Source organism: Poecilia formosa, unplaced genomic scaffold (genome assembly GCF_000485575.1).
Source record: "Poecilia formosa unplaced genomic scaffold, Poecilia_formosa-5.1.2 Scaffold391, whole genome shotgun sequence".
In the NCBI taxonomy this organism is placed as follows: Eukaryota; Metazoa; Chordata; class Actinopteri; order Cyprinodontiformes; family Poeciliidae; genus Poecilia; species Poecilia formosa.
Genome location: NW_006800330.1, coordinates 61,320 through 74,141, shown reverse-complemented (window position 1 = coordinate 74,141; position 12,822 = coordinate 61,320). Strand labels below are relative to the sequence as shown.

At 38.0% G+C, this 12,822-nt stretch overlaps 1 protein-coding gene across 1 annotated transcript in view; it reads left to right on the top strand.

Annotated features, from left to right (window-relative positions):
* The window catches only part of LOC103154535 (protein NLRC3-like), a 14,380-nt gene extending 5,131 nt beyond the window's left edge, over window positions 1-9,249 (top strand). Inside the window, exons 4-8 of the mRNA XM_007575859.2 lie at window positions 1,883-3,620; window positions 4,322-4,501; window positions 5,469-5,642; window positions 7,821-7,973; window positions 8,479-9,249. Coding sequence (XP_007575921.1) covers window positions 1,883-3,620; window positions 4,322-4,501; window positions 5,469-5,642; window positions 7,821-7,973; window positions 8,479-8,578 — 2,345 coding nt within the window. The 3' untranslated portion in view covers window positions 8,579-9,249. The remainder of the gene's footprint in view (window positions 1-1,882; window positions 3,621-4,321; window positions 4,502-5,468; window positions 5,643-7,820; window positions 7,974-8,478) is intronic.
* The last annotated feature ends 3,573 nt before the right edge of the window (window positions 9,250-12,822 follow it).

The window sequence follows — 12,822 nt, the reverse complement described above, 5'->3', positions numbered from 1 at the left end:
ATAAAAATATTAAAGTCTAATTTGACGTTGTGGACAGTTAAATTAATTAAGTCAACTAGATTAAATTCTTCTGATTATTGTAAAACCAGTGTTTCTGGTCTTAGTAAATTAGGGTGGCTTCATACGTTCTTTAGTTCAGATAAATAATGACCCTGGGACTTATTCCTAGTCGCTAAAATTATCTAGGCCGGAAACAAGTGCACGTTAATAACAGGGAAAGAGCTGCCGTGAACAGACGTGGTTTATGAGCTCGGACACCGGCAGGGCTACTCCGATGTCTGAACCATAGACTGAAGCGGCTCATAACGTCTTGGATGAAGGTAGTTAGAGCTTAGACGAATATTTCTCGCTCCCAGCTTAAACAAAAGTTCTCTATATTCTTATTTGCGGTAATACCCAGGAATTAGAAGCTTTTCGGACCCGTGAGACGGAGAGCTGGTCAGTAGTCAGTCCGCTGAAGGTTAGGAGGAGTTAGGGGCGTGGCTGAGTACTGTGGATTAACAGTAGTGATGAGTCCGGCTACACCGATGCATCGGCGCATGTGTCAAGCCCATAGATCAAAACCGTGTTGGTGCACGTATTGGTTTCAGCAAGTCACGTAACCGATACAGGAACTGTTTTGAAACTGTCTTATTTAAATAAATCCACCTTTTCAATGTTGAGGCATTATGAGGCCAGGCCTGAGAATGAAGTCCCAAATACACCTAGGATAAACTCAGATATACAGCCATTCTACAAATTACTCAGTTGCATTTTATAAATTATTTCATATACAGTGAACCCTCACTATAACGCGGTTCACCTTTCATGCTCTCGCTGCATGCTTTTTTGTGCAGTTTTTTTCCAAAGTTCTCTGCGTCCTGATTGACCTTATGATTGGTAAAAACAGTCCCCGCGCTTCCTCTCTACCTGAGTGCCAATATGGTATTGAATACAGATTGGCCATTCAAGAGATGGAAACTGAAACTTTGAATGCCAGCTGGAAAAAAAATCTGTGGCCAGAGGCAGCCTGACCGGAGGCTCGCTTGACAAGATCTATGGCTCTGCCGTAGTTACAGCGTGAGTGTCGCAAAGCAGCTGGGAGGAGACGCTTTAATGACATGACTCCTGATCACATTAAGACCCAATTGATGCACACGCACATCCGCTGATCTGAAAACAGGTTTTGTTCTTTGGTTTCAATGTAGAGTCTTTATTTATGCTGTGTAATAACTGTGAAAACTAAAGGTAACTACTTCACGGATTTCGCCTATCACGGATTATTTTCAGAACGCAACTCCTAAGAAAAACAAGGGTTCACTGTAAATGTAGTGTTTAATTATTTTTTTTCTACAGCAGAAGTTTAATCAAAAAAGCGTAACAGATTAAATTTCAAAATGTGGTAAAAACACACAAAAAATCACTAAAACAAAGAATCTCTTGGAACTGTTTTATTTTTTCCCAATGGCTCCAATCCTCTTCTGTAGTTAACAACCATGTGTATGTCTACTCTTATAATATGTCTATGGTTACAACAATGCTGTGGCTACTTCTACTAACTTGAACAGGCAAACTCCGGTCACTGCTGCCACCTAGTGACCGGAGGCTTGTTTATTGCGCCCCCTGACACTTCACCACGCTCCCTTGAGAGGGGGGGGGGGGTCACTATTTGAGAAGTACTGCACTAGGAACAGTATTTTTTTTCTATTTTAATCTCAATTTCTCCCTCCTCAAAGACAGAAGTTGGAATGACTTTTTGGTTTAGAATTATTATTTTTCTGTTAACTTTTCATTTTCCCCTCATTAAAATGTATATAGAATGCCCTTCTGAAAATATCAAGATTATTGTATCCCTTATATTCAGCTGAAGTGTCTCCTTTTGTGGGGTTTTTTTTGTTTTCAGATTTTGATGTTCGGTGTCGACAGGAGCTTAAAGAGCATCTGAAGAAGAAGCTCCAACGTCTCTCTGAAGGCATTGCTGAACATGGAAATAAAACAGTTCTCAATGAGATCTTTACAGAGCTCCACATCACAGAGGGGTTAACTAGAGAGGTCAACCAGGAACATGAAGTCAGACAGATTGAAACAGAATCCAGGAAACAGGAAACAATCACAAGAGAAGACATCTTTAATGTCTCACCTGGAACAGATCAACCAATTAGAACAGTGATGACCATGGGAGTGGCTGGCACTGGGAAAACCATCTTAACAAGGAAGTTCACTCTGGACTGGGCTGAAGGCAAAACCAACCAAGATATTGATTTCATATTTCCCATCGCTTTCAGAGAGCTAAATAACTTGAAAGAAGAAAAGTTCAGCATGGTGGAGCTGATTCACAGTTTGTTTCATAAAACCAAAGGAATCAGCAACTTTGAAGCGTTCCAAGTTCTGTTCATCTTTGATGGCCTGGATGAGAGTCGACTTCCTCTGGACTTCGAAAAAACTAAAATATTAACTGACCCTGAACAGTCCAACTCAGTGGATGTTCTGGTGATAAACCTCATCAGGGGGAAACTGCTTCCCTCTGCTCTCCTCTGGATAACCACAAGACCAGCAGCAGCCAGTCAGATCCCTGCTGAGTTCACTGACATGGTGACAGAGGTCAGAGGGTTCACCGACCTCCAGAAGGAGGAGTACTTCAGGAAGAGATTCAGAGGTGATGAAGAGAAGGCCAGCAGGATCATCTCCCACATGCAGAAATCAAAAAGTCTCCACATTATGTGCCACATTCCAGTTTTCTGCTGGATCACTGCTGAAGTTTTGGAGGATGTGATAATGACCAAAGATGCAGGAGACATGCCCAAGATGCTGACTGAGATGTACATAGAGTTCTTGCTGGTTCAACTCACATTCAAGAAGAAAAAGTTTGGAGGAGCTGAAAAGGTTGCTGAGAACATGATCTTGATTGTTTCTCTAGGAAGACTGGCTTTTGAGCAGTTGCTGAAAGGAAAGATGATCTTCGATGAATCAGACCTCACACAGTGTGGCATCGACATCAAAGATGCTTCATTGTTTTCAGGAGTTTTCACTGAGATGTTTAAAAAGAAAAGAAGGACGCGCAACATCTCTGTCTTCTCCTTTGTCCATCTGAGCTTCCAGGAGTTTCTGGCTGCAGTCTACATGCTCCACTGTTTCACAAGCAGGAAGTCAGAGGTGATCCAGATGTTCCTGGGAGAAGAATACAAAGAAACATCTCTAGATGAGTTCATGAAGAAAGTCATGGAGAAATCCCTCAGCAGTAAAAATGGCCACCTGGACCTGTTTGTCCGCTTCCTTCATGGTCTCACTGTAGAGTCCAACCAGAGTCTCTTAGGAGGCCTACTGGGTCAGACAGAGAACAGTCCAGAAACCATTCAGAGAATCATTACCAACCTGAAGGAGATGAACACTGATAGAATCTCTCCTGACAGAAGCATCAACATCTTCCACTGTCTTGTGGAGATGAATGACCTCTCATTTTATCAGGAGATCCAATGGCTGCTGGATTCAGGGAAGAAACTCTCAGTGACTGATTGTTCAGCTCTGGCCTTCATGCTGCAGATGTCAGAGGTTCTGAATGAGTTGGACTTGCAGAAGTACAACACTTCATGGGATGGACGACAGAGACTGCTTCCAGCTTTGAGGAACTGCAGAAAGGCTCGGTGAGTCCAGATGTTTTCATTGTATGAATGCTGATTCAGGACTTTTGTCCTCCTGTTTCTTATTCTTCTTCTTCCAGTTGATTCTGGATCTTTTTGGTCTTTAACTATTTCCTTCATCCTCTGGACTATTTCAGCCATTCGAACATCTAAACATTCAGCTGATCCAGGACAGCTGCAGCTTTTGATATTGAAACATTTTGATCATTTTAACTTTTCATCAGTTTTCAGGTTGAAATAAATAGAAACCCTTCCTTTCTAGAAAATGTTTTCTATGAAAAATCCAGTCAGCCAGAGACACATTTTAAACTTTAAGCTCTTTACTCATTGAGACCCTGCTCAATAATTCATCTTTTAGGATTTTTACTGTTTGTATCAACTAATTGTTTAGGGTTAATGAAAACTTGGTCCATTAAAATAAACCCCTGGATTGACGTTGTTGCGCCATAGAAACTAGTTAGAAACTATGTGAACCAACTTTTCCTCCTCCTACTAGTTTCCTCTGAATTTGTAAATGAGAACAAAATGTGGTGTGTGTTAATTCAGTCCCTGTGTTGTTGTGTCTACTCCCTGATTAACCATGAACTGCACAGATGTGAGAATTGAAGATGTTGATCATATGATGACATTACTGTCATATTTTCATCTGTTTATGATCCAGATTGATTTAATTAGAACTGAATTTATTTCTGCTCTCATCACAGACTTGGTGGCTGGAGGATCCAAAAGGCTGATTGTGAAGTTGTGGCCTCAGCTCTGAAGTCCAACCCAGATCTGACTGAACTGGAAATTAGTGAGATTGACATATATAAAGGTGGAGATGCTGATATGAAGCCTCTGTCTGAGATCCTGGAGAGTTCTGTCAGTGAAGTGAAGAATCTGGGGTTTGTTTTCTCCATTTATCCAATAAAATCATTTATTAATACTTTAATCCCTAGCTTAATGAATAATTTTATTCTAATATGTTTTCAGTTAAAGCAACCTATTTAAATGTCTGAATAAAATCTCTAAAACATTTTACCTGGTAAATTAATTTTCTTATTTCAGACTTTGAGATTATTGAACTTCGTTTTCAGTTTTTCACTTTAAAATGTTTTTGACTGATGAACAAAATGAGTAAAATAATTCAAATGATGTTAATTAATGATGAAGATGTTTCAGTTTGGTTTGGTTTGGTAAAGATTCAGATTGTTTTATTTCTCATTTCTGATTCTCATCTTTACATCTATAATGAAATGTTGTTCTTCCAGAGTCAAGCCAGGGCCGCATCCACATTATTATTAATGAAACATCTAAGAAATGACTGTTATTATTAATGAAACATCTAAGAAATGACTGATTGTAGAAAAGCACATCTATATGAAATGAATAAAGTGAGGTTTGGAGCAGCAGATTCCTCAGCTTTGTCCTGAAACTGTGGTTCTGTTGGGCCTGGTCAGAGAGGAACCGTCATCTTCAGTCTGACAGCTGTCAGTCGGTTGGAGCCTCGTCTCTGTGATGAAGCTTCATCAGGTCACGTCTCCTTAGGAAATAATGGCCTCCATTGGCTACCTGCAGCTTTAATAAGAACCCAATGCCATTAATGAATAAACTGATTGGTTCTGATCCAGTTACCAAGTCGGGTCTCCAGCTGATGATCAGGAACCAGCAGAAATAGCTCACCTTATCCAGGCTGCTGCTCATAGAAAACTTTGAGTTTCTTTTTGATAAAATGTTGTGCTGGTCAGTTTGACTGCATCAGAGGTTAGAATCAGTTCATCTTGTTGATTCCCAAACATAATTTATTTGTTCATATTTCAGTTTTAACTGCACCCTTTTGGCTTCAGCTCACATCTTTTATTCTTTATTCAGATTGGATCTCTGCAGTTTGTCAGAGACCAGCTGGACTTTGCTGTTCTCAGCTCTGAAGTCCAACCCAACCCATCTGATAGACTTGGAGCTGGACAACACTATTCTGGGAGATTCTGGAATGAAGGAGCTCTGTGGTTTTCTACAGACTGAAGGCTGCAGACTGGAGAGATTGAGGTATATAATTATGTAATTATTGATATTTCTGTGAATATTATTGATCATAAATCAAAGTTCATATCTTCTATTCTAATAAATATTTTTTTAGTTTGTTCCTGGACTTGGATCCAGAGTTTAATTAAGTCCCTCTGTGTAACTGAATTGCACCCGCTGATCTGAGGTCAGAACAGGATAGCATTTGGGTCCCCAGTGTGGATAAATCCCCCTCATGTAAAGCAGGTTAAAGGTCATTCGTCTAGACCATCTAGACCCCTCAGGTCTTCTGGCTTTGGTTCTGCTCTGCATCCCCATAACCAGAACCAAACAAGGAAAAGCAGAATTCAGCTTCTATGCACCACAAATTTGGAACAAACTTCCAGAAAACTCTAAAACAGCTGAAACACTGAGTGCCTTTAAATCTCAAACTTAAAACCCACCTGTTCAGAGTTGGTTATGACTAAATAAGGGTTAGAGTCCCAGTTGATGGTGTTTCAACTAAAGTTCTAAAGGGCTAAAAAAGGGGTGTGGGTTTTAATGATTTTTATTTTTTATTTACTTTTTTATATTTTTATCAGATTGCTTATTACTCTGTGTTTTTGTTTTTAATGATGTAAAGCACTTTGAAATGCCTTGCTACTGAAATGTGCTATACAAATAACATTTTATTGATTGATTGATTCAACCCAGTCTACAAAAGATAATTTTGGCTCCTGAAATCTGACAGGAACAAATCTATAATCAATTATTTATTTCAGACAGAAAAAACAATAAAAAATAAAAACAAAATAAAATAGAATGAAACAAAGGTAAGAAATAAAATGTAAAACAAATTATGTTGCCCATGTGACATGCAAATTTTATATTTTCTGTTCGAAAAGGAGCAGGTAGAAGATATCTTTTAATCTCCTGCCCCTTTCCTATTTGTCAATTTATTATCAATTAACTTTCAGAACATCAAAAATTTCATTATAGACCATTAAACAGTCATCTTATATAGCATATTTTGAAATGAGCTCTGTTTTAATCAGTTTTTTAAAATTGGTTTACATTTGTACTATTTTTAACTCATCATTCAATCCATTCCAGACGTTTACTCCACACACAGATAAGCAAAAACTCTTCCTGGTTGTTCTAATATGTTGTTTTTTGAAATATCCTTCACCTCTTAAATTATAATCACCCTCTCTGTCACCTAACATTTCCTGTATATTGGGTGGAAGTTTCCAATTTCTGACCTTCAACATGAATTGTGACGTTTTAAATATTACCAGGTCCAAGAATTTCAGTATGTTTGATTTGATAAGTAACTGGTTTGTATGTTCCCAGTATCCCACTTTATGTAACCTCCAAACTTCCACACAATATGTTAAATGTGGTACAACGTGTGTTATATAGAATAAACAAAGATTTGTAGTCCAGGACGAAACTAATTCTTCTTATAACAGCAACACTTTTGGCTATTTTAGATTTTACTAGGCTGATCTGTGGTTTCCAGCTAAATTTATCGTCTAATATGACACCCAAAAATTTTATTTCATGTACTTGTTGTAAATCAACACTTTCAATTGATATTTTAATTGGATAATTTTCCTGTTTTTTTTATTGTTTCCGAATATCATGAATTTGGTTTTATCTAAATTTACTGATAATTTATTGTTTTTGAGCCAATGCTGCAATTTTTCCATTTCTGTGTTGACCACTTCTGAGAGTTATTGAATGTTTTCTCCAGCACAGAAGATACTTGTATCATCTGCAAATATAACGTATTTTACAAGGTTTGATATTTTGACTTTCATTTATATACAAATTGAACAAATTGGGTCCCAAAACTGATCCCTGCGGAACTCCACAAGTTATATTTAGTAAGTCTGATTTCTGACCATCTAATTCTACTAATTGTTTCCTTTCTCCAATGTAGCTCCTAAGCCAGTTTAATGCCACCCCTCTAATTCCATACCTTTCCAGTTTTTTTTAATAACATGTCATGATTGACACTTTAATCAGACCCTGGAATGATTTTACTGACTAAAATCCTCCAACACAACATGGCCCAGTTCCAGGTTCTGGTTCTGACGTCTGCAGGTCTTTATTGAAGCATATTGGCATTAATATTATTCAGAATCTTTAACTGGTTCTGTTGGACTGGTTAACCTGCATCCTGTTGGCTTCAGCTCAGATCTTTTATTTTTTATTCAGATTGTTGAACTGCTCGATGTCAAAGATCAGCTGTGATTATCTGGCCTCAGCTCTGAAGTCCAGCGACCTCTATATGACAAAACTGGACCTGAGAGGAAATATCCTGGAGGATTCAGATGTTCAGCGGCTGAAGCGTTTTGTAGAGACTGTAGAGTAAGTAAATGTTTGTAGTGAGTCTAGCTGGTGTCAGCATATTGAACTACACCCAGTTAGATTCAAAGCAAAGCTCCGGTGTTCCCAGTCAAGCTGCAGCTTCTCAGTGGAAGGAGAATGGTTCAGGCTTCCTGATTGGACACAGAGACAGCAATCAGCCAATCAGAGGAGCAGCAGCTTGCCCTGTTGATGTGAAGATGAGTGTTGTTGCTGTGTCCATGTCTCCAGGGTGTCCAGCTGGACATGTCTCTAGACATGTCTAACATGTCTAGAGATAGTGGTCCTCATTCATCAAACTGTGGCAGCAGCAGATCTGACCTCAGATCTGCTTGTTCTCTCAGTTCAACAGGAAAAAATTTATCAGGTTCATCTTGGTCACAGCTCTGAGATCAGTCTGACTGCAGCATGGAAACCGTCTACTGGATGTGCTGCGTCACTGACTGCTGCTGGAGAGAGGCTGGAAACACTCACTGATCTGATCTCTCCTTCCTCCTTCTCTCTGCAGGTGGGATTCTTACAGTTCTTTTTGCCCCCGTTATGGACGTAGTTTTGTCTCCACCGCCGGCGCCACAAGGCTACTTACTAAAGCTTTCATGAAGTTTTGATCTGAACTAGATTCAACTAGAAAGTTGATCTTTTTTCTGATTCGTTTTTGTCCTGGAACCAGAAATGGTCTGAGAATGGAAACATGGGAATCATTTTCAGTTCGGCTCTGAATCATGAAAGACACTTCAAACCTCTTTTCTCTGCTGCTTCTTCTTCTGTTGACAGGAAAATGTTCCTCAAAGCTCCACAGATAAAAAGATCCTTTACTGGAAACTGCAGATAAACTTCAGCTTCCATCACAGAAACCAGTTTAACCAGTTTAGAACTGGATGTCCCACAGAAACTCTGATCTTAAAGCAGTTTTCAGAAACATCCAGCATTTATCTAGATTTTTTTTAAATAAATATATGTATATATATTGCAATCTTTTTATAGTCATTCTAAAAAATCTCCAAGTAATGAAGTTGTGCATCATATTCATTGATTCTCTGCTTTAATATTTCTCAGGTTGTTGTGGTTTTTACTTTTTTAACTCCATGTTTCATGTTTTGAGTTTTCTTCTTGAGAACTGTTTTACTCGATGTGTTACATGAGGCTCCTTACTGTGATTTATTGATTTATTCAGATCTCAAAGGACAATGTGCTGATTTGTTAAAACTTTTTGTTAAATTTCTTCTAATGAAATGTGGGTTTCTGGATGTTTAATGAGCCAATAAAGTTTTTAATAATGTTATTTGTGGTGTTTTTTATTCAGCTGACTGTACAAAACTACAAGTGAAAAATGTTCATTGAAGTCAGTAATTCAAAAAGTGAAATTTGTATATTATATTTATTCAGTACATTCAGACTGATATATTCTCCAGCACCAGGTTCTGGTTCCACCCAGCAGAACCAGCTATGCTGTTGACCTCTGACCCCTGGAATCAAAGGCAGATACCCAGATGGTTGTTGAAGTTCTGGTTCTGACAGACAGGAAAACTCAGAGCATGCATCAGGATTCTTGGTCTTCTTTAGAGTCAAAAGCGGATAAAGTTCTGGTCCAGATGGGATCTGAATTCTAGTTCTGAGCAGAGTTGCTAGTTACATTTACTCAGTTACTTTTAGTCCAGTGAGAGGTGGGGTTCACCCTGGACAGGTCGCCAGTCTGTCGCAGGGTAACACACAGGCAGACAGGACACACAAACACCTAGGGACAATTTGGAGAGGCCAATTAACCTGACAGTCATATTGTGGACTGTGGGAGGAAACCACAGTACCTGGAGAAAATCCACTATGCACAGGGAGAACATGCCAAATCTGTGCAGAAAGACCGGGGCTGGGAATCGAATCCAGAACCTTCTTGCTGCAAGGCAACAGCTCTAACAACTGCGCCACTGTGCAGCCCATTTAAAGTTATATTTAAAGTTAAAACATTTTTGAAAAAAATGTTTGTTGCCAGATTGGATAGATTTGTTAATAGACACAAACTACTCAAAATAACTACTCAGTATGGATTTAGGTCACAAAGATCAACAGCAATGGATCAAATTCAATAACCCTAACCCTAAAAGAAACCTGATGTTAGGGTATTTCATCAAGAAACTCGAGCGCTCTGTCAACAGTAGCAAATAAAGCTCGAGCGTTGTTAGAGTTTTTGTTTATGACATCTGCAAAGAAAGCCTCTCTTGCATGTTTTAGTGTTGTGAGATAGTTATAGTCTTTCCTTGTAAATGTCATGATAAATATGCAGTTGAGTTTTTTACCATTTCCATTTGGCCCTACGGCAGAGCTGTCTTGCAGATTGAAATGTTTGTGCATTTCTCCATGGAGATTTCTTCCTACCAGTCACAACCTCCACTTTAATGGGGGCAATGTAATCAATGATATCTGAAGTTTGCACTGAAAATCATCTACCAACTTATCTACGTCATTATAGCTTAAGGGCGAAGAAGAAGAGTAGATTTGATTAAATGTTTCTGCTGTGTTTTCTGTGAAAGTACGTTTTGTGATATCTCTACTTAGGTGTCATCTACCCAAATAATATTATTCTAGAAATCTTGATCCTCATTCAGATGCAGCTTTGCAAACCTAAGGGTTGCTACCATATTCTTTTTGGAACGAAAAAGCTTTTCTTAGGCTGTGTCGCCACAGTGCAACTTGAAGTGACCCAATTCCGATTTTTTTTTTGTCAAACTGGATTTTTTTCTGCCTGGGCCTTCACATTTCCAAATAAATGCGACCTATATGCGTTCTGCAGTGTGAACAGGCAAATGACCTGAAAGAGTCCCGCATGCGCAGTAGAGGGCGCAATAGCGTCAGCGTTCTCAGTGTTCTGCCAACCTTCATAAAAAGAAGAGCTCAGTGTTTGCGGAAGTAAACATGGAGGCTAACGGTGGAGCATAGCTACAATTTTGAAGTTGTTTCCCCGACAACTTCAAAATTGAACAGAAAAGGGGCAGGACCAAAATAAATGAAACACATCTTCAGGATTTCCTTCACAAAAAGAGCATATAATATCTATATTGTTAAAAATAGAAATATTTTCGATGGATAAATTCTGAATAATTTTAAAGGATGCTTCTTTTACTTTAGTTATCATATATTTATTTGGTAAAGTCCAAATCCTTTTCCAGTTAAGGTTATTAATAACGGTATTCCAATAAGATACCACATATGGAGTAGATACAATATCTTTCTGAAATAATGAGCTTATATGTCGGTTGCTATTACGAGTTGAGGAGAAACAGATTTGACCAATTTCAAGTTTGGTTGGATCTAAAGGAAACAGTGTTGAATTTTTTCCCATTAAACTTTTGAATAAGGTAACGGCAGCAGGGATTGCATTTATTACAGTATTAAATTCATTATAGGAATTATAGTGCCGTATTTTGTAATAAAGTCTTGGTAAGTCCATCACAGTTGAGCGAGCTAAAACTATGTTGTGAGTGAACCAATTGCAGTAAAATAAGGATTTGTTTTTATGCAAAATGTCTTTATTGTTACAAATGTAATACATGTGTGGAGAGAAATTATGCTTGTAAATCAATAACCAGGCAAGAAGCATCTGTTTATGAAAATTGTTTAGATTCGAGGGGACTTTTTTCAACACTATAATGGAAAGGAAATTTAAACTTCCTAATTTAGAGAAGACAACGTTTGGTATGAAGTTCCAAACTGATGAATTGTTTTAGCCAATTTATTTTAAATGTAGGCTATTATTTAGCTCTGATTCCAGGGGTCAGAGGTCAACAGCATAGCTGGTTCTGCTGCCAAAGTCTAAAAAGTTGAGGCCGTCTTTAAGAATGCATAATTACTGATTATTAATGAAATAATGATTATGAATTATGAAAATTATGAATTTATTTTTAATATAGTGTTTTTTGTTTTTCAAAATAAAATTAAAAAGCATCTTGTCAATATCTTTGGAAACCTTTTTGTTTACATGCAGAGATAACGCAGCATATGTAGGCTCCGTTCCCTTTATGGCAGCGCTACACCGCCCTCCAGTGGGCATGTCGAAAACAGCAGCAGAAAAGCTGTGATACTATATTACAATGGTTTTTCACGTTTCATGAAACAAAACATTAGGTGATAATTTTCAGTGCCACATTTGTAAATTAAATACTATGAGAAGTTTTAAAACTACAACATTAAAAGAAAACATTGCATGTTTTGAAAAAAAATATTTAGAAGAAAAAAAGTGTATAGATTTGTATTTAGTCCCTTTTACTCCTGATTAAACCAAGTTGTTTTAGTAATTTAATCTCAGTGAATGAATCCAGATGAATCCAGATGTTTCAGCATCATGATCTTAGTTTTACCAGGTGATTCTCCCAGGTAAATGGTTCTTTTCCACTGTTGCCACATGCTTGCCCATAATGTTGGACTGCTGAAAAATCAATAACTTGATATAGAGTTGTCTGGGTTACCAGATGGACCATGACTTCCCAACTGCCATTACATGATAAAGTGTTGACTGTACTGGATCATAGACATAACAGGAAACAGGATTTGAATGTACACTGTAAAAAAAAAAACGGCCTCATTTTACGGTAAAAAACTGGCAGCTGAGTTGCCAGAAGTTTACCGTCTTTATACGGTAAAATTCTGGCAACCAAAACTGCCAGTTTTTTACCGTATTTCTAAAATACGGTAAAATTCTGGCAACCAAAGCTGCCAGTTTTATACCGTATTCTGTAAATGCAGGATTTTACCGTATTTTTAAAATACGGTAAAATTCTGGCAACCAAAGCTGCCAGTTTTATACCGTATTTGCTAAATGCAGGATTTTACCGTATTTTTAAAATACGGTAAAATTCTGGCA